This window comes from Camellia sinensis, chromosome 8 (genome assembly GCF_055761805.1).
Source record: "Camellia sinensis isolate YWXY chromosome 8, ASM5576180v1, whole genome shotgun sequence".
Classification (NCBI taxonomy): domain Eukaryota; kingdom Viridiplantae; phylum Streptophyta; class Magnoliopsida; order Ericales; family Theaceae; genus Camellia; species Camellia sinensis.
In genome coordinates this window covers 126,175,701-126,199,974 of record NC_138968.1, presented here as the reverse complement: position 1 = coordinate 126,199,974, position 24,274 = coordinate 126,175,701, and the positions used below count along the sequence as shown (strand labels likewise).

At 37.1% G+C, this 24,274-nt stretch overlaps 2 protein-coding genes and 1 long non-coding RNA gene across 3 annotated transcripts; 2 read left to right on the top strand and 1 right to left on the bottom strand.

The window, feature by feature from the left end:
* Positions 1-507: 507 nt before the first annotated feature.
* LOC145797103 (uncharacterized) lies at positions 508-1,890 on the bottom strand. The gene is made up of 2 exons (XR_014338186.1): positions 1,519-1,890; positions 508-826 (listed from the first exon to the last, which is right to left on the bottom strand). It is a non-coding gene; the product is annotated as an uncharacterized LOC145797103 (long non-coding RNA).
* An 846-nt stretch (positions 1,891-2,736) lies between these two features.
* On the top strand, positions 2,737-6,410 carry LOC145797102 (protein FAR-RED IMPAIRED RESPONSE 1-like). The gene is made up of 2 exons (XM_082883383.1): positions 2,737-6,158; positions 6,240-6,410. The coding sequence occupies exons 1-2, from the start codon at positions 5,103-5,105 to the stop codon at positions 6,312-6,314; spliced, it is 1,131 nt and encodes a 376-aa protein (XP_082739509.1). The 5' UTR covers positions 2,737-5,102; the 3' UTR covers positions 6,315-6,410.
* On the top strand, positions 3,948-4,793 carry LOC114288384 (protein FAR1-RELATED SEQUENCE 5-like). The gene has a single exon (XM_028231888.2). The coding sequence runs from the start codon at positions 3,948-3,950 to the stop codon at positions 4,791-4,793; it is 846 nt and encodes a 281-aa protein (XP_028087689.2).
* Positions 6,411-24,274: the final 17,864 nt, after the last annotated feature.

Here is a 24,274-nt window from a genome sequence, read left to right as displayed (position 1 = left end):
TTAGTGAGAAGTACACTATTTGTAAAATAATTTAGCGAGAGACCTTTTTAGTTGTTTTGAAGGACATTTTATTTTTAATTTTACCTCTTAATTTATATGTTGACTTTTTTTATTTGTTATTTTTTTTTACTATCTGTTCAAATTAGTTTCTATCTGTTCAAAATTTTCATATATGTATTCAAATTATTTTCTATCTGTCTAATTTTTTTCTATATAATTTTTTTATATGTCCAAATTTTTTATCTGAGTGTCCATCAATTGGTCCAGCTGTTGGTGCCTGGGTGTGCATCATTTTGTAATTTCTTCTCTATTTTTAAGGTGTATAGGTTCCAAAACAAAGTTTTGGTCTTGGGCCTCTAATTTTTTTTTAAAAACACTTTAATTTAGTAATTTTATATGCTCATTTTGAAATACCTTTTTTAACTGGTGTTGCCCAAGGTCCTTAGTGATGGTGAGGAATGGAGGAGATAATGAAAACTCATTTTGGAAATATATGAAAATATCTCATTTTTCAGAAAATTTTAAAATTTTGAAGTCAATTTTACTTTTTTGAAAACAAAAACAACATATAAAACAAGTTTCTATTTGTAGCTTTTATTTAGCATCACTGCAACATGGAACTTGGTCGAGTGCCACCACATAATCCCCACTATCGGTTGGTAATCCACCCTTAGTAGTGGCAGCCACAAGCCGATACATCTTTCTTAGCCAACTCCTCCCAATCAAAGCTTCACTTCCCTTAACAATCTCACAATCACATGTATTCCTTCAAGCCCTAACACTCACAGCCCAAGTTCCAAAAACATACTACTGAAACTTCAATACTCTGGCAGAAAAAAAAAAAAAAAATTAAAATAAAGAAACTAATGAATTATAGCTTCCATATACAGAAAAACAAACTCAAGAAATAGTGAATCAAATTAGATAACTCAAGCAAGCTCAATTTCCTCGAATCAATCAAGAGAATGATGAAACCATAATTTTGCCTGATCATCTTTAACATGGTGAATTGACCAATACAACATCATATATGTGCAAATATACACTCTCAAGTACATACATACATACATGGAATATATACATACATAATATGTGCAAATAAAAGCTATCTATTGAAATTTATCTCTTCAAAAATTCTATATGTTCAAATTATCTGTTGAAATTCTATGATTTTTTAATTATTTGTTCAATTTTTTGAACAAATTTGTTCAACAAACAACAAATTTTCAACAACAATCCAACCCATCATCATCATCCAAAATTCTATATCTATTGAAATTTATCTCTTCAAAAATTCTATATGTTCAACAAACAACAAATTGTCAGCAACAACAATCTAATTTGTCCCTGCATCTCCTTCTTCGCAATCACCAGCAAATACGCTGGTGAAGCCTACGATGGTGGTGGAGGAGGATTAGAATGTGATTACATGGAGTTTTAGAGGCAAAAGGCGAAGGAGCTTTAGGACAATCTAACCTTAACAATAACGATACATATATATATATAGGAAAAGAGCACCTGAAAAGGCTGAAGAAGGAGCTCTACGCGAAAGCTACGGCGATCCAGAACCTGATCTGGATCTGGAACCGAAGGAGCTCCGCGCAAAGGCTACGGTGGTTTTGGATCTGAAATCGAGAGAGTTTGACGGCGATCTAGAGCTCGATCGGCGACGGAGTTGAGAAGCTCTAGTGTGACGGGCCACTATGGGGACAATCTGTTCGCAGCTCTTAGCTTTTAGACGATGGCGAGCGGCAAAGAACGACTGAGCCCACGACGAAGGAGTTGGAGTCGGAGCGGCAAAGGGCGGTGTCGATATCAATGGCGATGAAGGTGCGTGTGACGACGACTGATCGATCTAGGGTTTTGAGACTCTCTCGCACGTCTACGTCTATCTTTAGGGTGTTTGTTTCAGCTTTTCAGAGCCAACTTATGACTTTTAGCTTTGAAAAAGTTATTTTGGACTGTTTGGTTAAACTTATTTCAAACAGTTTCGGATTCTAACAGCTTATTTTAACTCAAAAAAGCTGATTCTGAGAAGCTGCTCACCCCGTGCTTCTGATTATCAGCTTCTGCTGTGGACATGTTAATTTATGGTTATACTCTTAAATTTTTTTATTTTTTATTTTTTTAAAAATAGAAAAAGACTCAAATAGACTATAGATTATTATTATTATTTTTTATGAGAAATGTAGACAAATAAAAAATAAAAAATAAAAATTAATTGAAAAAGCTATTTCACAGCTTATTTAACAAACACTACTCAGCAACTTAAATCTATAATCCAACAGTTACACCAAACAGATTAACAACTTCTAATTAAAGTCATAATCTATAATCTGTTAAGCTATAATCTATAAGCTATTTTAATAGCTACATCAAACGGGCCTTTGTCTCTCTCTCCGCGTGAAATGATTCTTTTTCTATTGCTCTGTGTAAATGATTAATATATATAAGGGTCATTGTGAAAGAGTATGTCCTTATAGACCTACTAATTTCGCACCTGAATTTTTGGTCAATAAAATTTTGAATTTAGACTTTTTGAACCGAATGCCCTTATTTATATATATATACTAGAAGTGGTGGCATAAAGAATAAACAACTCCATTTTGTAGCTCGAAATGGCGTGGGTCAAAAGGCCTGAATTTCTTTGTACACACACCCTCATTCTTTGTACACAGGTCATCCCTTACAATACAAAACTGACATTTTATTTCCAAAAAAAAAGAAAAACAAGAACAGAGTAGAGAGAGTGAGAGAGAGGACGCCAACGAGGCTCATTCAACAGTTTGGCCATATACTCAAACCGAAGAGGAAGGCATCAAGACTAGTGTTATACACATTTCTTGAAAGGACGTCGCTGCTGGTTGGCCATAGTGAGAGAGAGGACGCCACTACTGCTGTGTGTGCCGAAAGGTGTCGCCGCTGCTCCTTGATTCATGCTTCTTATGATAATTTTCTGTTGCTTATGATTGAGGTTGCTTATGATTCATGGTCCTTGACCCATTAGTTGGTTTTGTTTTTAATTTAGGGTTTCACATTGAACTCTGCAAAAATGTTTTGTGAAAAATTAATCCATGAAAAATGTTCTGTGAAAAATTCAGACATTGCTGTTTTGTGAAAAATCCATGATTAATTTCGACCCTATGTTTTTAAAATCTCACAACTCATTGATTCAATGTTCCTTAGTTCAATGTTCTTTGAAAAATTGATGAAATGTTCCCATTTTAAATAATTTGAAAATTAATTCAATGAATAATTCAATGTTCTATGTGTGAACATTTATGATAATCATGGATTTATGAAATGTTCCTTAATTCAATGTTCTCTGAGAAATGTTTCTTTCATAATTCTTTATGCAAATGAACAAGCCCCAATGCTAACTACTTGGGGTTGGTAGTACAGATCCATTGTCTATGGTTTGCCTCATGGAAAGAAATATCCTTGATCAAATTCAAAACAGTAGTTTCAAATATTTTCAAGGAACTTGGATTTGTTGGATTAATTTTGTAATAATGATATATAAACTAAAGTGTGTATCTTCATTTGCAGCTATGTGATGGACCTATTGTTGCCTTCACTGTCATTCACAACGTGTGTTGTAATCATGGTCTTATACATGTTACCTCACAGTTAGGAAAGTGCACTGCTCATTGATTTTTCCTGTTGGTTTCTACATCATGTAAATTTTACCCTTGCTTTACGTTTTCTATAATCAAATTCCATTGAAGGGCACTCCACATCCAGTCACTTACTTTGCTAAGAAGAATCTATACCCACTTATAGTTTCAATTCCAGTAAGTGGATTCTCTTGCTTTTATAACATAAATGTTACTAGCTTCTGCTTGTTCCTTGTGTTCTGATAATCTCCTACGTTTTTTTTTCATGCTGCCTATGATAGTTTGTGCTCTTTTAATGTCTATTCTATTCTATTTCACTTTGAAGCTACAATGGATATTGATTCAATGAATAATTCAGTCAATGTGAGTGAGGAAGTTGAAAAACAAGACAACAATGTTGAATTTAATGAGAGTGGTGAAGTTGAAGAACAGAAGAAGGGGATGTATTTTATCTCAAAGCAAGAAGTGTACACATTTTATGCAAAATATGCGAAACAACTTGGATTTTCTATAGCTTATAGAACACAAAATGTAACAAGGGATGGGGAAGTAAAGTACTTTGGAATTGAATGTACTCGGGCGCGGAATAGAACAAAAAGATCAGAAGTAAATCCCCTCGAACCATCTTTGTCGTCAAAAATAGATTGTAAAGCAAGGGTTAGAGCCACTCTACAAAAGGATGGAAGATATAAGTTAACTACGGTTGTGCTTAAGCACACTCATGATTTGATTCCGACTGACTCACGGCATTTTCCAATGAATAAGAGGATTCTTACTCCGGTGAAGAGGAGACTAGAAGTTAACGATGCAGCAGAGATTGGGGTGGCTAGGAATTTTCATTCCATAGTTGTCGAAGCGGGGGGATATGAGGCATTAACGTTTGATGAACAAGATGCTAGGAATTATATTCAGAATGCTAGAAGATTTAGACTTGGGGTAGGAGACGCCGAATCAGTTACATTTTATTTTCATAAAATGCAACAACAAAATTTGAACTTCTATTCAACAATTGACCTTGATGAAGATGGTCACATACGAAACTTGTTTTGGGGGGATGCAAGGAGTAAGGCAGCTTATAAAGCATTTGGGGATGTTGTCTCTTTTGACATAACCTATTTGACAAACAAATATGATATGCCGTTTGCTCCGTTTGTAGGAGTGAATCACCATGGATAGTCAATTTTGTTTGGTTGTGGGTTGTTAAGTAATGAGAACAAGACATTTGTTTGGCTATTCAAAGAATGGTTAAGTTGCACGTCAGATGCTCTCCCAAAAGCGATAATAACTGACCAGTGTAGAGCTATGCAAAATGCCATAGAAATTGTCTTCCCACAGGCTCGGCATCGTTTGTGTTTACGGCATATTATGAAGAAAATTCTAGAGAAATTGAGAGGATATTCCCAATATGAGTCCATAAAGGTTGCTTTGAGTAACGCAGTTTATGATTCATTCACAAAAGGTGAATTTGAGGAATACTAGGAAGCAATGATTGAAAATTTCAATTTGAATGATAACGAGTGGTTGGGGGTATTATATCGTGAGCGACATAGGTGGATTCTTGCCTATGTTAAAGACATATTTTGGACTGGCATGTCAACTACACAACGAAGTGAGAGTATGAATGCATTCTTTGACGGATATGTGAACTCCAAGACAACCTTAAAGCAATTTGTTGAGCAGTATGACAATGCGTTGAGAAGTAAGGTAAAGAAAGAGACAAAAACAGATTTTAAGTCTCGTAACAAATTGTATGATTGCTTAACGGTGTATCGTTTTGAGAAGCAATTTCGTGCAGCTTATACTAATTCCAAATTTAAAGAAGTTCAATTAGAAATGAAGTGTCTAGTGTATTGTCGTGCAAATCTTATCAAAGAGGAGAGAGCAATTTGTACCTATCATGTGAGGGAGGCTATTGTTGTGGGTGAGGGGATGAAGAAAGTGGAATTTGTTGTGTACTTTAATTCAACTGAATGTGAGCTCCAATGTATGTGTCGGTTGTTTAACTTTAGAGGTATTATGTGTGCCCATTCACTTTGTGTGCTAAGTGAGAGATCCATATATGAGGTGCGAAATAAATACATTGTTTCGAGATGGAGAAAAGACTTGGAGAGAGGCTACACATGCATTCCAACCACATATACTAACTTTGACTCTTCTTTACATCCAAAGTTGCATGATAATTATCACAACACGTTGGATGAGATCCTAGAACTTGCTACTAATGATGATGGTAAACACAAAGTGATTCAACTTGGGTTGATGAAAATCAAGGATGAAGTGAGAACAGTTCGATCAAGTAGTGCGAGTGATGTGCCATGTACTAGTACTTTACCATCTTCAAGTAGTACTTTACCACCTTCCCATACTTCACCAAAAAGTCCGCCTCGTATCAATACTACAAAAGAAAGCATGACTCGCAAGGTACTAAGTCCTTTGGTTGCTCACCGAAGAGGCCATCCATGTACGAAACGGAAGGTTAGCAAGGTTGATACAATAGTGAATCGGTTGAAGGGAAAGAATAAGAAGGCTAATTCGGTGCAGGTACATTTTTCATTCCGCACTACATAAGTATATTGCAGAATTTGTTAAACTTCAAATATTCATCAATGTTTGGTGCTATAGGGTCAGAAGGTGCGTCAAGGTGAACCTCGTAAGTTAAGCTTTCCTTGTAGGGGAGGCGTGAAAGACACTGTATGAACCGGTACGTGTTAAATATGAAGGTTGTTTCGTGTTTTTTTTTTTGGCTTTTAATTTTATTGCTTCAAATTACTAATTAACTTGTGTCACTATTTCATCATTAGGTGCCACCAAATCAACCTTACTATTGTCTTTCTATGGATGCCATAGAAGGCAGTATGTATGTACCGGTATGTGTTGAACGGATTTAATATATTGCACTTTGTTTATTGTCGCTTGATATTGGTGAATATGTTCGTGGAATTTTTTTTGTAATATTTACTTTATTTTTATAGGCACCAGTTAGCACAGTTGGGGATGACATTGGAAGCACATCTTATACTCAAACTGGAATGGTCAACAATATTAGCAGTCAAAGTTCGATAGTACTATCAAATTTTGTTGACTTGAACATCGATGGGGATCCAAATGTCCCATTTTTTTTTGTTAGTTTCGAAGTGTTAATTGTACATGAATTTCATTTGTAAACTTTGGATTGTTTGGCTTCATTTGAAAATTGATGGAATTGGTGGCTGTTCCATTTTTGTTTCAATTAAATTACAGGTTGAACACAATGCTTGGTGGAATTTGTTGAGTGAATTGAAGGACCTATTTTTTTTGTTGACTTGAATGTCTCATTTATTTGACTTGAATGTCCCATTTTTCTTTATTGGAATTATAGGTGGACTTACATGTCCCATCTTACTGTGTTACAAGCTCTTTCCAAGAACTGTCATAATGTAGTTGAATATGGACCATTCATACTCAAGGTCCTTCAATGCTTCTTATTTAAAAATAGAAACCTGTTGAGCATGGACCATTCACGAGTGAATTTCAGAAAACTGTGTGTGTGTTACCAAACTAGAAACCTGTGTGTACGTTTCTCATTCAAACCAACAGATTTCTTGAAATATTACTTATTCATTCAACAAGTTCATTCAAGGTCCTTCACCTTCAACCTATTATACACATTATTCATCAACAGATTCATTCAACAGATTCATCACATACCCCGAACCTGTTATACACATTATTCATCAACAGATTCATTCAAGTTCATTCAACAGATTTCATATCAAAGAAACCTGTTATACACATTATTCATCTCAAAGAAACAGGTTCATTCAAGGTCCTTCACCTTCAACCTGTTCATTCAACAAATTTTATGTCAAAGAAACCTGTTATACACATTATTCATCTCAAAGAAACAGGTTCATTCAACAGGTTCATTCAAGGTCCTTCACCTTCAACCTGTTCATTCAACAGATTTCATCTCAAAGAAACAGGTTCACAAATATTCATCTCAATAGCAACCATCACATTATATACATTACTCATCTCAGAAAAACCATTACATTATACACACTGTTAAGTAACCATCACATATAATAACAGAGCCTACATTCATAAGCAACCAACAGATTTTTAAGCAACCAACATAATTCTATTAAATAAGCAACCAATAGATTTTTCACCTATTAATTAAGTAACCAACCAACAGATTTTTAAGCACCAACCAAAAAATACAAAACAAGTAGAAAAATAGATTACATTCATAACATGTTCCAAAACCTAACAACTGAGTCATTTACATGATAAAGTACAAAAATACACAAAATGCAATGACATAAGTCATTGCCTTGAAAATCTTCTCCATCATTTAAAGCCTTCTTCATGCTCATGAAGTGCATTGTCCATCTCACCAAGCCTTCTCCTTGGATCATAACAGAGCCTACATTCATAAGCAACCAACAGATTTTTAAGCAACCAACATAATTCTATTAAATAAGCAACCAATAGATTTTTCACCTATTAATTAAGTAACCAACCAACAGATTTTTAAGCACCAACCAAAAAATACAAAACAAGTAGAAAAATAGATTACATTCATAACATGTTCCAAAACCTAACAACTGAGTCATTTACATGATAAAGTACAAAAATACACAAAATGCAATGACATAAGTCATTGCCTTGAAAATCTTCTCCATCATTTAAAGCCTTCTTCATGCTCATGAAGTGCATTGTCCATCTCACCAAGCCTTCTCCTTGGATCATAAATTTCTTCTGTTCTTATATCTGTCCGACGTTCAGTATTGGAACGGATTGCGGAGGTAGCGTCATCGTTATCATCATCAACGAACCTGAAGTAATTGCAGTGTTCATCCGCACTCTACAATGCACAAGAATTAGTTAATCAAATCAGACAAATGAAATTTGTAAAAAGTAAAAGATTAATTTATATAACAAATACTAACATATTTTGTTGGGCAAACAAAAAACACACATCCTTGATTTCCATTCTCTTTGGTTCGTACAATATACATGGAAGTTGTTCTTCCACAATCACACAATCTTGGCTTTAATCTTATGTTCCTATTATTAGTAGAAGATGAAGCCATTTTTATCTACATAAAAAATACCAACAGATTCAACTACCTCATACTGATGGATAAGCGTCATACTGATGCATAATGACGCATTCATAGTGATGTGATCATAAACAGGAACCATTCAACAAATTTCCCTTTTGCCCTTTTTTCCTTTGATTCAAAACTATATTTGAATCATTATGTTATGATGTTTTGATCACTCTTTTGTTATGAGGGTTTGAGAGCTCCAGGAAATGCAATGAATCCCATTTAATTGGCACTAAATAAATCAGTGAGGCTTCATATCTGCTTACTTTGATAGTCACTGTGTATTGTTTGCATAATTCTTAGAACTATTGTTTCAGATAATAAGGGCACTTTGATATTATATGTTTGTATTATTATGTAGAATTCTGTTGTGGTCAGAAAGGTCGCGAAGGGACTGCTGAAGAATTAAATTGATCGATGTCGAACTGTGGGCTGTGTGATTATGTGAAATCTATTTAATGGATTACCTAAATGTGGGCATATGAGCATTACAAATAAATAAATAAATAAGCATATGCATCAGTTGCATATTTCACTAAGAGGTGGGTGTTTTTTGTGATTATGTGAAATCTATTTAATGGATTACCTAAATGTGGGCATATGAGCAACAGGAAAATTTTAGAAAGTGTTTAGAATTTAATTTATTTATATGAATCCAACTTTAAAGTGTTTAGAATTTGCATAAAATGTTAATCACATTCTGCAACAATCTGCAACAATCACATTCTTTCATATAAATAGTTAATTACATCCTGCAACAATCTATAGTCGAAAGTGTCTAAACACCTACATATAAATGTTAATCGCATTCTGCAACAATCTATGGTTATTTTCCTTCTTTCATAATTTCCTTTTGTTTTTCAGTATTACAAAAAATATATAGTCGAATCCACATTTTATTATGAGACAAATTCAAAAGCAAATCCCAATAGGTATATTTTGCATGACCAAACTCATCACAGATGTGTATTTCAAGCAAAACCAATCAAATGTATACAGAGGATAACAGATTCAAAGGCAAATCCCAAACCCTAACACATCACAAATTAAAGCCAAATCCCAAACCCTAGCACAAATTGTAAGCAAAATCCAACCTCAAACACTCTAAATCGACTAATTTCTACAAAAATTGAAACCAAACGTAAACCCTAACTTTGCGATTTCAGGTTTACCTCAGATTTGCTGTCACAGGCTGTCGTTTGCCGTCCGTCGTCGTTCGTCGTCCACCGTCTCATCGTTCTTCATCCACTATCTCGTCTTCCTTTGTCCACTGTCTCGTCGTTCTTCGTACTCCTTCAAGAGACAGGTGAGAGAAGCGAGAGTGAAGAGATAGAGATGAGAGAGAGGCGAGAGTGAATGAGAGGGATGAGGCGAGAGAGGTGAGAGTGCTGAGGTGAGAGTGAGAGAGAGGTAAAAGTGTTGATTTTGTTTGGAGAGGGAAGAGATCGAGAAGAGAAAGAAACTTTTACTTTCGAGCCATTCGAGCCCGATATAGTCAAGCTACGGATGATTTTTCAAGAACAAAATTGTAAAAAATCTTATCTTGATTTTAAAATTTAAAAATTAATACATATTTGAAATGGGAAAAAAATTTGACAATTAATAGATTTCAATAGTTTAAAAAAAATAAAAATAAATAAAAAAAAACTTTGACTTTATATTAACTCAAAAGTCGACTTTATGTAATAATATATATATATATATATATATATAACATATGGTATAATATATCTAAGCTAAAATGATGTAAATTATTTAAAATTGTATTTGAAAATTCTCACATTGATATGAAACAATTAAATAATTCTTCACTAGCAAGTATTAACACTTTTCTTCAAATATTTTATAAATTTTAAATATTTAATTATATATACAATATATTTACAAAATTATGGATGAGATTTTTCATGTGACCCATTAAAATGAATGAAAAAGTACAGAAAATACAATCATGGGTTCTGTATGGGGAGTAAATATTCTTCGCTTTCATACTCCTTGCCTCCGCGTTGGTCTCACTACAAATGTCGTTGTCTTTTTTGCAAACACAACATAAGTAAGCTAACCAGCGGGTGTCTCATTGGAAAATCCCTTCGACGGTCAAGTCAACACTTTTTGAGAATAAAGGAGAATGAAAGAGTTCTTTGACTCGATCCATGTGGTGCACGTTATTCCCACTGTCTTAGGGCACGGACATTTTGTTCTCCCATTCCCTTATACACATGTACCTGTCAGAAGTAGACAACCCGACATACAACAATAACTTGGACAAGTCAAAATTTGTATCCCATATACCATTGGGCCATGCGCAGTATTCAACCGAGTCAGTCTTGGCCGAGCTAAAAGTAGCTCAGTCAAACTTGTGAACCTCACCCGTAGGTCTGATGTCGTACTACTACTCATAGCCCGACTGAGCCATTAACTCGGTTGAAGACATTCAAGCTCCCATCGGCCTTGTCTTCCAGTAAAGGCTTAGTTTTGCTCGGTACATCACAGAAAGATGAGCTTAGCTTGGTCCAAATGAAGAGTATCTCGGCCGATATGAGAGGTAACATGACCAATTCTGTTAGGCAGACTCAAATCCATTCTTAGTTCGGTCTAACTGACCGCAAAGTGGTGGATTTAGCTCAACTCACCACATGGATAGCTCAGCCCTTTCTATTCGTCGAAAATTTCCCTCTTAATTGCCCCTTAATTCCATCTGTTGTAACATGATTGGAATTATTTCGCTCTTGCACAACTTAGCTTCAGCTCAGTTTGGTGTTCAGGTGCCATTTTTTCTCGGCAAGCTAAATCCGCTCAACATGGCATCACTCTTTGGTGAGCTAAATCCGCTCGGCAATGAGCCTTTTTTTTAGGCGAGCTAAATCTGCTCGGCAATGAGCCTTTATTTTCAATGAGCTAAATTTGCTCGGAAATGAGCCTTTCTTCTTGACAAACTAAATCGGCTTGGCGAGGCATCTGTCTTTGGTGAACTAATTCCGATCGACAAGGAGCTTTTCTTTTAGACGAACTAAATCTGCTTGGCAAGACATCCTTCTTCGACGAACTAAATCCACTCGACGGGACATCCTTCTTTGGCGAGCTAAATCCGCTACGCAAATAATTCCAAAGTTGATAAAATTCATCAAGAATCCTCTTATCAAGCAAAATCTGTTTCGGCAAGGAACTTCACAGGTGATAAAATCCATCAACAAACCTCTTGCTGAGCAAAATTCGCTTCGGTAAGGAACTCTGGAATTGATAAAATCCATCAACTAACCTCTTGGTGAGCAAAATCCGCTTTGACGAGGAATTTCAAAGTTGATAAAATCCATCAACTAACATCTTGCCGAGCAAAATCCGCTTCGACAAGGAATTCTAAAGGTAATAAAATTAACCTTTTGCATATCAAAATCCATTTCGGTAAGGAACTCCACAGTTGATAAAATCCATGAACTAACCTCTTGTTGAGCAAAACCCACTTCGACTTCTAAAGTTGACAAAATCCATCAACAAACCTCTTGTCAAGCAAAATCCACTTCGGCAAGGAACTCCAGAGTTGATAAAATCCATCAATTAACCTCTTCGCCGAGCAAAACCTATTTTGCAAAGAATTCTAGAGTTGATAAAATCCATCAACAAACCTCTTGCCGAGAAAAATTCGCTTTGACAAACCTTTTGCCAAGTAAAATCTGCGTCGGCAAGGAACTCTAGTGTTGATAAAATACATTAACTAACCTCTTGACGAGCAAAACCCACTTCGACAAGGAATTCTAATCTTTCTATCGAAATAATTGTCAGTTACCCCTTGAACCTCGCTAAATCTATTTGGTGGTGCGAAAATACAACAATTTTTAAGAAAACAGTCTACTTGTTTCATTACATCAATAGTGGAAAGGGTTACAAAAACTTCAGATTGGCAGCGTTTTGGGAATAGATCAGTCATTTATATCCTGCGAATTTTATGCCCATTTTCCTCAACTTTCTTTCCACGATTGTTCAGGTGGTTATCTTCCTGTCTAATGGCATGAACTTCCCCCCCCCAACCTATTTGTCCGCTACTACCAGATTTGTCTTCGTGGTAACTACGGTTGTGTCATCTTCAACCTTTATATGCTCATTGATCCTTTGCTTCAATAGCTCCAACGTTGAGGGCTGAGTCATTGTGAGTGAGTCCCTTAGTTTATGTCTGACTAGTAAACCCCATCTGTATTGAGAGATAGCCAGGTTGGTTGGAAATTATGGATCTCATTGAATGCATGCCAGTACCTAGCGTTAAACGCCTTCAACGCTTCTCCTAGTTTCATGCTCACCCCTAAGAGATGGTCGACCTCCTTTGGCACTGTTGTATTTGTTTCAAATCTGGTGACAAATTCCCGGCCAATTGCTGCCAACTATGAATGCTCCCATCTGGCAATCCTTCGAACCATTTGAGCCCTAGCTCGCCCAAACTTGATAGGAACAACACGTACATTAGGGCGTCATTACGCCTATGAATAGTCATGACAAGACGAAAATGACTTATGTGTAAGTAAGGGTCAGTCTTCCCATCGTAAAGGTTAAACTTGAGCTGGTGGAAGCTCGTGGGGAGAGGTACGTCCTCAACTTCCAAAGAAAATAGAGTGGCATTCAACCTTGCCAAGTCCCTATCTGCAAGTGCGCGCACTGCAGCACATAGTGGCAACATATCGATAGCTATGCTCTCGTGGGATCTTGGTGCTAACCTTTGCAATGCCGGCAACCTTTAGGCTTTCTTCTGCTTTGCTCTCTATTCTAGGACATTTCTTAGGTCCTTGGAATGAGTGGAGTAGGAATATCTAAATGTTATAGTAGGCTGCGATGGGTGAGAGCTGCTCGGCATAGAACCTCTCTGTTGGCGAAAAAGAACTATCCTTTCTGAAGCTTCTAGTAATGGAGAGCGTCAGTGCTTCGCCACTTTTTCGATCATTTGAATGAATGGGCAATGCGCATTTACTGTGGTATCCCACTCTAGGTATGTCATTTCCCTTTAATTATCGCTTCATGGTCTCTATCTTTGCTGCCATGTTTTGGATAACAGCATCTTGGCTCCTTAATCCGTTCTCTAAGTGTTGAGTGTATGACTCTTTATGTCGTCACGCTTCAGGGCCCTTTGAGCGTTTCGGACTCCTTGCATGTTTGTCTCGTGCTTGGATAGTCAATCCGCCTGCAGAGGCATCTAGATTCGCCATCGTTGGGACAGAGGGCAAGTTATCTCGCCTCCTAACATATTCTGGTGTTCCTCTGTCGACGGCGGACATTGAAAGGTCATTGTTGTTTGCCATCTTTCTAGAGAATCGTGGAGAGCAAGGTTTTGTCAAGAAATTCCTACAGACGGCGCCAATTGTACGGGGAGTAAATAATCTTCGTTTCCGTACTCCTTTTCTCCGCATTGGTCTCACTCCAGACAGCATCGTCTCTCCTGCAAACACAACAGAAGTGAGCTAACCAATGAGTGTCTCGCCGAAAAACCCCTGTGATGGTCAAGTTAGCACCCTCAGAGAATATAGGAGAATGAAAGAGTTCTTTGGCTCCAGATTGCTTACCTTTAAGAATGAACTCGTAGGTCTTATATAGACAACTTGTCATATTTCTCCATGTGGTGCGTATTATTTCCATTGTCTTGGAGCGTAGACATTCTGTTCTCTTATTCTCTTACACACAAGTACCTACCAGAATTAGACAACCCGACAAACAGCAATAACTTGGACTAGTCAAAGTTTGTCTCCCACGTACCATTGGGCTATGCGCAGCATTCAACTGAGTTAGTCTTGGCCGAGCTAACAGTAGCTCGGTCAAACTTGTGAACCTTACCCATGGGTCCGACACCTTGTTGTTATTCATAGCCTGGTTAAGCCATCAGCTCGGTTGAAGACACGTAAGCTCCCACCAGCCTTATCCTCCAGCAAAGGCTTAGTTCTGTTCGGTCCATCACAGATATATGGGCTTAGCTCGGTCCAAATGAAGAGTATCTCGACCAATATGAGAGGTAACGCTACCAACTCTATTAGGCACACTCAAATCCATCCTTAGTTCGGTCCAACTGACTGTAAAGTGGTGGATTTAGCTCGACTCACCACATAGATAGCTCGGCCCTTTCTATTCGGTGGAAATTCCCCTCTCAGGTTCAATCTTCTTTTTGTTAATATTCAGGATCAATTTAATCTTCTTGTTTGATAATTCCTAGTCATTGGGCTTTAGTTTTTTAAAATTGGAAGAAACTAAATAGTGTTGAAAATAAATAATTTCTATAATTAATTTCATTTAATAGGTAGTTGCATTGATGCAATTCAATTTGCCTATTTTGGCAACATAAGTAAGAGTCAATTTTTTGACTTTTTGACTTTTTTGAGTCACATTACCTTTTTACTGTTTTATATGTTTTTTTTTTTTAAAAAATTAAAAATTAAAAAGTTAACTTTTAGCCTACTTCTCAAAATAAGAGTGGTAAGAAAATTTCAAATAATAAGATTGGTGCCAAGTTCAAATCTCAACTGGAGAGAACTCGATGGGCCTGTGGAGTCTACCAATAGTCTCGTTTCGATAATTTAAATCATTTATTTTGTAAGACTATTCATAAATATCATTTATGAAAAAAATTAAGTCCATCTGATAATTGTCTCCAAAAAAATAAATGGTCTATTTTATAAACATACTAGTCATTTATTTATTTTTTTAGACAAACATAATAAAATGAAAAATGTTATGATTATTGAATTCGCTTAATTTTTTTTATTTTTTTATTTTTGTAAATAATATATACGAAGACCCTTGCAAAGTGAACGTGGTTAAATCATCGAAACGGGACTCATGATAACCTCCACAGGCTCGTTAAGTTCTCTCAAATTGAGATTTGAACATAAAAAAACCAAAACCCTTTAGAAATCCCACTTCACATGAAGTCCTTTTTTTTTAAATAAAAAAAAAAAATTTATATAGGGGGTGTTTGGCAAAGGCTTATTTTGGGCATTTTGGACTAAAATTCACAACAAAAAAAATAAAAATAAAAATAAAATAGGCTAAAATAACTAATAAGATGATATCACATTAAATTTATAATCATTTCACTTTTTCTCTCATAAATATCACATTCAATTACAAAAAAAAAATTTAACCTAATAAAATAACCAAAAACTCAAACACCCACATTTATATGGTATACACTCTCAATCCTCATTTTCTACTCTTCTCTCCCTCTCTGGTTTCAGATCTTTCACACAGATTTTTCTTTCCTCCTCTACCACCACTGCAGCCGGAGATCCAGAAGTCATGGACGTCGAAGCCTTCTCAGCGACGACGATGGGATCGTCGATGATGACGGCGGTGACTGAGAACTTGAGGACCGTGGAAGCAATGACGACCAGTATGATCAGTGGTCTAATGAATGTCTCAGTCCTTCGCCGCCGATGAATCACTATGCGATGATGATGATGAAGTGTCGGGAAGAGGCGATGAACTGCTGCCGCCTCCTCTTCCGGCACCCTTGACTCCCTCCCGCCATTATCGCCACCATCACCACCACCGGAAACTTCTTCAATACCTGCTTGTACTTTGGATCCAACATCTGAACTAACCTCATCACGCTCTTGACTGACAACAAACCTGACGCAGAACTCTTTATCTCTCTCTCTCTCTCTCTCTCTCTCTCTCTCTCTCTCTACCAGATCTGCCACTGAGGAGATCATAGGAATATTATCTGCTGATATATAAATATGTCGTGTATGTCTTTGATTTTTGTCTCTTTTGTCTGATTTAGTCAAAGATCGGAGCATTATTCTCACTTCAGTTCAATTTTACTGATGTAATTTGTAATTTGTCTATACTTCTGTTTAGTTGGTGAGAAAACCAAAGGAAATAAGAGAAATTCTCAAATAGTTTATTCTTCGATAACAGATGAGAAGAAAATCACCGCAAAAAATGCTTGTTTTAGACATAATTAGGTGAGTTTTTTCCGTTGAAAAAAATTCACCGATTCAGAGTGTTGAATTTGTTTTACCTTTTGGCATTTGCTGTCTATCTTTTGCTTGAGAGCTTCTCACATCTCAAATGTAGGTAATGTTCAAATTCACTAATCAAGTCGTTGTGCATGCTGCTCAACATAGTAAAGCGCGCACACCGATCTTTGTTACATCAAGTCTGAAAGGCTTCAAGATCACGACGATGTTGAGCATGGAATTAAATTAAATTTTGATAATTATCACTAGAGGCACAAGAAATGATTATGAACATAGCAAATTTTTGATCTTGAGATATGTGTAAAATTATCATTATTTAATTTAGATTTTTTTTTTGCTGCAAAATAAATTTTTTTTTTGTGTTGCTATCATTAATATCCCCTGCGCATTTGTTTACTCTATATGTAGAAATGGCTGCTAAAACAGTGGTGGCAGAGCTAACTAAGGGAGAGAAATTGGATGGAGACAATTATGACATATGGCGCCATAAGATCCAATACCTCCTCAATGAGCAAGAAGTGTTGACCACACTTGAACAAGTGATGGTTGAGTCAGAGCAGGGCAATATAGCTCAACATCGTTGTGATCTTGAAGCCTTTTAAACTTGGCGTAACAAAGATCGGTGTGCGCGCTTTACTATGTTGAGCAGCATGCACAACGACTTGATTAGTGAGTTTGAGCATTGCCCGACTGCATTTGAGATGTGGGAAGCTCTCAAGCAAAAGTTTGGTATTACCTCTTTGGCAAAGCTACGTGGGCTGACTATGAAGTTTGACTCATATCAGGAAAAGGCGCATCACTCGATGAAGCAGCATTTGAGGGTCATGTCAGCCATGATACGTGAGCTTGCGGCTACTGGGCACAATTTGACTCAAGAGCAGCAAGTACAAGCTATGATTTGCTCTCTGCCAAATTCTTGGGAGCAAATGAAATGTAAATCAGCAGTATAACGCAGCGGAATAAAAATTATGGTCATACATTTCCTGCAGAGTCTGAATAGAAAAGATCTCGTGGGTAAATCACGTGCTTCCTGAATCTGATCAGTCAACCCAACAGTGGGGTGATATTACAACAGTGAATATCACCCACACAAATCACAGTGCAAACGGCTTTGATCGTTGTTTTGGGAGAGAGTCAGAATATGGGAAATTTCTGTGTGTTTTAGACTTGACAGGAGGGTAGGGGAGAGAAGAAAAGCCTCTAGCCTTTATGGCTGGTCATTAATGCACCATTAACCTCTGCAATAAAGGCAAGAGTTACAAACCCCATTAATGCAGGAGTTACAAACCTCATTAATGCAGGAGTTACAGTTATAAATTCAAAGCATTGAAATGGTCATACCACATGGGCGCCCATTTCTAACAAGATGGACCAATGGACTTGAGTTTTATATGTGAGACATAATTGAATTGAACTGTGTTTTAGGACATATTCCAACTGATACTGCAGAAGGTTATTGCATATCTAGAGAGAGACAAAAGAGCTTTTTTTCTTTTCAATGAATGTTGTTCATGATAAAACAAATCTGTAATGGCTCAGTTCTGTACAAATTTGTTGTTGAGCAGATCTGTAATAGCATTGAAGAGAACAGATCGTAGCTTGATGTAATTCAATAACAAATATTTGAACAGATAAAAAATTTACAAGTAGAAGGGAAAAAATTGAACAAATAATAAATTTTGGACAAATGGATTTAAACAGATAAAAGAGAAAAATTGAACATATAATAAAATTTTGACAAATATTTGAACAGATAGTTAAAATTTTGAACAGATAGGGAAAAAATTTAAATAGATAGAAAATAATTTGAATAGATAGATATAAATTTGAACAGATAGTCAACAAAAAGTCAACTGATAGGTTAAAAAGTCAACAGATAGATAAGGGGTAAAATTGGAAACAAAAAGTCTTCTAAAACAAATAAAAAGATTTCTCACCAAACTATTTCGAGTAATTCTATTTCCACACACCAAAACATCTCATTCCACATCCTTTCTCAATACACATATCAACTGATTTTAAATTTTATAATTTTATTTAATGCACAACTCTTTTTGTCAAAATTATCCTTCTCTTTAATATTGAAACCCTAAACTAACACCATTTGAATTGCAACTCTTCCATTAGAAATTGGATTTTCACACAAGCAAAGTTATATCTTTGTTAATGGACAATATATTCTCTTTCTTTCTATGACAATTATGGGCACAGAGTTTCCTAATGCCATGATTTTATGATCAGCCTGGAGATTTTGATTCGTCGTATGGAGCCCATGTGGACACTAAAAGGGATCTAATTAAACTCAGTGCCTATTCCCATGAAAAGACCACAACGATGCTTTCCAAGGACATAAGATACTTGTATAAGACTTCAATTCCATTTAGCTGACTACAACTAATAGAAGTAGTCATGCTGTCAATAAGTTATCAAAATATATCCTAGGATTACCAATAGTCACCAAGTAATGAATTGCCCAAGCAATTGGTACTTCCAACTTCCATTTATTTAAGTGTGAGATACTTGTATAGAACATTAGAAAAAAGAAGTACGGGCCATGATAGTAAACTGTGATCTGGCTGGAAATGCAAGTAAAGATCTGAAAGTGAAGAGAATCACACCGAGGCATCTGTAGCTGGTTATTAGAGAGGATGAAGAAATTAGGGTTTTGGTAGAGAAGATAAGGACACTTTAGTAATTTTAATTTAGGAGAAAACTGTAATAAAAAAATAAATCATTAAGTGTGTGCACAGAGGTTGGTAAGTGTGTAGAAATAGAATTTCCCAACTATTTCAGAAAGGGTTAACACCTAACAAAAAATTATAGGCGAATTATACTAATTATCCCTATAGTTTGGGGGTTGTAGCACTTTGGTTCATGATTTTTCAATTGTAACATATTTGACTCTAAATTTTGAATCTTATTCGAAATAAGGACAATTGAAGATACCATTACTTAATTTCAATGGCAAAGTCGTCAATTTGATAAAATATAAACTAATTTGATAAAAATAAATGTCAAAAAAAATTAAAATTTTAAAAATTAATTCTAACCACCAAATATAAAATTATGTAAAATTGATAAATCATTTATACATTTATTTATTTTTTTTATTAAATTAATTTTTATTATATATTTGGATGATAATCATGTAATGGACAGTTATTTTTATTTTCATTAAATTAGTTTCTATTTTTTCAAAAGTCAAATATGGTGACAACTTTGATATCACTATTAAATCAGTCCATTAAATAAAAAAATCTAAAACAAAAAATATTTCTGTGGGAGCTGAATAATATTACATTTAGGAAAGCCAAATGAATTTGTAGAAAATCAAGATATATACAATGCGGCTCCGTCCTAGGGGATCCTGAAGCCGAATAATTAAATCGGCCATAAAATCAGCCGTACAAGAGGCCGAGTGAGAATAAGCACACGACTGGATAGCCGAGTGAGTAGTTATCCGTTGGATTAAAAGTGGGCCCGACCCCCGAGATCATGAAGGAGTATAAATGAGAGGAGCATCAACCAAAGAAAGGTATGTATAAACAGATTAAAGAAACTTCAGCCACAAGCAAACGAAAGTATACTAACTTGTCCGTCGGAGTGCTAATTTTGGCACCCCCGACCGGAGTGTTAATCCCTTTTTCAAGTGGCAATCAGAGGATCAGGAACGTCCTTCAGGATCTTAGAGTATTTCCAAACCACTTCTCCACAATTGGCGCCGTCTGTGAGAATACTCAAGCGCATCCATGGCGGGCGTAACAGAAGACCCTTCGATAGTCACTGACAAAACTACACCAAGAGACGACCTCATTCCAAGAAACATGCTTAGACTAGAGAATATCACCGCACGACAGGCTTTGAACTTCGATTCAGTAGCTCAAACCTTACCCTCAACTTCAGGGCATGAGACGATGCAGACGATTATGAAACAAGCAAAGCAAAATGAACAACGGTTGGAGAACATGTTGGCTGAGACGAGCGCCTGCGCCAGGATTTGGCCTTGGAGATGGCGAAATCCCAACAGGCTGCACGCCAAAACTAGGGTCGACCTTCGGGAAAGAAGGATGGTCGACAACGTCAACTTCAGAAACGCAATAATGACAGTGATTCTGATTCACCATCCCCGGAACTCAGAAAGAAAGGACGAGTTGACCTATCCAGCTTATCTTAAGGAAGTCGTACATACGGCATAGACAAGGGAGAAGCGATGATTCGGATGAGGAAGATAAGCACGACCCTTTCGTGTAACAAAGTTCAAGGGTTGTGCTACCCAAAAAGTTCAAAGCGTCGTCGTTCACCCTTTACGACAGAAAATCGAACCCCACTGATCACATTCGTCATTATAAGCAAGCAATGACGCTTCATGCTAACGATAAAGCCTTCATGTGTCAGATATTTCCAAGCAGTCTGGGACCACTGGTCGTCAGGTGGTATTATAAACTAGGGGTGCAACTTAGGCAGGCTCAACCCGAGCAACCCGAGCCTAGCCCGAATTTTTTAGGGCTTGGACAAAATATTTTCAAATTCGGTATAGGCTTGGGCAAAAATTCAGAAGCCCGAATTAAATTTGGGCAGGCTTGGGCAAAGACGTCAAATAACTCAAGCAACCCGAAATCCGAATTATATATATATATATATATATAAATATAAAATATACATATAAATTATTAGTCATTACATGATATTAAAGTAATTTATATTATTAAATTATATTGAATATATATTATATATACAAATAACATAAAATCTTAATTTTTTTCTTTTTATTTTCACTCATAAATTGTAAGGACTACTATAGTGGCATCTCTTTTACATAATATAAATTATTTATTTTGATGGTATTAATGATTTCTATAAATTAAAAAAAATTGTAAATAGAGTCAAATTTTAATAATTTAATAATGTAGCTGCAAAAAAAAAAATTCATTTACAACTTGGGCACTTCGGGCAACTCGGGTTTAACTCAAGTCGGGCTTGAGCAGACAACCTCGGGTTACAATTCGGACTTGGGTGAGCTTGGGCAGGTCTCAGCACAACTTGGGCTGGGCTTGGACAATCTCCCAACCCGTCCGAACTCGCCCGAGTTGCACCCTTATTATAAACTGGAGCTGACATCGATTAAGAACTTCCACCAACTCCAAAACTCATTCAGGGCAAGATTCATCACTAATGAGATCCAGCTGAAGCAAGCCAATTCTCTCTGGGCCATGCAAATCAAACTAGAAGAAACCCTTCGTGAATATTTGGCTCGCTATTGGGAAGTTTTAATCTGGCAGATGATGCTTGCAATGACTCCATGGCCATCACCACCTTTAAGATGGGATTGCATCCTGATAGTCTCCTCCGCAGTTCATTGACCAGGCGCCCCCCTAAAACAGTTTGGGCATTAATGAAGAAAGTCGAAGAGTATTGCAAAGTGAAAGACGATGCCCTACGAGTCAAAGCCGGGCAAAAAGCCGTTAAGATGGCTCCGTCGGGAATCATTCAGCCGATTAGCGTCGTGCCATCAAGAAGCCCTGAGCCGCAGAATCAAACTAAACGAGACAAAAAGCGTGACTCGCGCCGATCAAATGATCAATGTTCACATCGGGCCAATTAGCAATATCAAGTGGATAACAGGTGTACAAGGCACTTAGACAAGAAGTACACAGAGTTAACAGAGCCAATTAATAAGATTTTGTCGAAAGTCCAACACTTTTCGTTCTTTAAGTGGCCGCCCAAGATGATAGGATCTCCCGATACAAGGAGACGGGATAAATGGTGTGAGTATCATAAAGACCACGGTCATGACACCGACAGTTGTTATGCACTAAAGGGTCACCTGGAGGAGCAAGTGCAAGATGGTCGGCTGGTGCAACACGTTCGAAGGAATAGTTCATCGAATGCAGTAGCCTTACGGCCAAATTCGCCTCTACTTGGTGTAATTCATATGATATACAGCTTGCCGACATCATCCGAGGTGCATACGATTTAGGTGCAATCTAGGCCGATCACACTAGCAAAACGACCCCATGAAACTGGGAGGATTAGTTTCGATGACACCAACTTGGTTAGAGTAACTCTCCCTCACACTGATCCTCTCGTGATCGAGCTGTAAGTGAACAGATTCACCATTGAACGTGTTCTCATTGACCAAGGAAGTACTTCGGAAATAATGTATTACAAAACATTTGTCAAGCTCGGCTTCGCTGACTCGGATCTATCGCCGGCAAAGTACCCATTATTCAGCTTCAACGTTAACCCGGAGTATCCTTTAAGCAAAATCATGCTACTAGTTCAGGTGGGCACCAAGTCAGTAGATGTAGAATTCTTGGTTGTTAAACTTCCTTCACCATACAATCTCATCATGGGAAGAACTTGGTTGCATACCATGCAGGCCGTGCTAAGCACCTACTACCAGTTACTTCGCTTCCCAACTGAGTACGGCATTGAACAGATTCAGGGTTCTCAGAAATCGGCACGGGCATGCTATCTGGTGGCCGCAAAAAAACTGAGAGAGCTGGAAGTGAACTCGATTGAAGTACCGGATTGGGAAAGCCTTGAAGATGTTGGAAAGATACCTAGTGAAAAGGCAACAGAAGCCCTGGATCAGGTCAAAATCAATGGAAATCCTAACAAGTTCTTCATGATCGGCGTTTTCTTGAACAAGGCTGACAGGAAAGAGCTTGTCTCTTTCTTACTCGGCAACCTCGACGTGTTTGCATGGTCACCGTATGAGATGCCAAGGGTAGATCCATCCATGGCTTAGCACCGCTTATATGTCGATCCAAAATGTAGGCTAGTCATCCAGAGAAGTCGGCGATCTGCCGTGGAGCATACCTCGACTGTTTTTGAAGAGGTTGACCGATTACTTGATGCCGGGGCAATCCAAGAAGTAACCTATCCTACATGGTTATCCAATATCGTGGTGGTAAAAAAGAAGAATGGATCTTGGCGTGTGCAGACGCGCCCCGAGGGCCTCATGCTACAGTTCGGACTCAAATTGTCACAGTTCTTAATCTGATCTCACAATGTGCAATGTGAGATTGATAAATCACCAAAGAGTCCAAATCCGGCAAATCGTTTTGGAAAACTGATTTTTAAGAAAGAAGTGCCAAACATGGACTGCTTTGCCAGATACAGAGTCGCCACCTAAATATTTCATTTTGGAGGAATTTAGGAAACCCTGACTCGTTGCCTAAGGCCACGTGTCCGTCATCACAAAAGTTGCCTCGGCTCGGGAACTTGGGTGCGATTAGGGAAGGTCATCTATGAGCACCCCCGCTCGCCCGATCAAAGATCAGCCACTAATAAACATGATATTTTGTTTTTGAAAACACATGTGTTCTTATCCCGATTAATTAGCTAATCTTACTATGTGATGTGCACAGCAAACAAGTATAGACTAGATCGCCTAATTTGGAACAAAGCATTACATATCTGTTTGTTTGGAAGTGGTTTGAAGTTTGCTACTCGTAAGTAGGCTAAAACACGGATTTCAATGAATCGTTCCAATTCAAGTAATCCAACCTTCACCCACAGGCATTCAGGCAGTTTATATCAACTAAGCAGTTAGCCTCATGGCAAGCATGCTTTCATGACAACATTAACACGCATACAGTATGCT

Coding starts and splice junctions, on each gene's coding strand:
- LOC114288384 (XM_028231888.2), top strand. CDS start 3,948: ATGGATATTGATTCAATGAATAATTCAGTCAATGTGAGTGAGGAAGTT.
- LOC145797102 (XM_082883383.1), top strand. CDS start 5,103: ATGATTGAAAATTTCAATTTGAATGATAACGAGTGGTTGGGGGTATTA. Junction 6,159..6,239: donor AGAAGGCTAATTCGGTGCAG/GTACATTTTTCA, acceptor TTGGTGCTATAG/GGTCAGAAGGTGCGTCAAGG.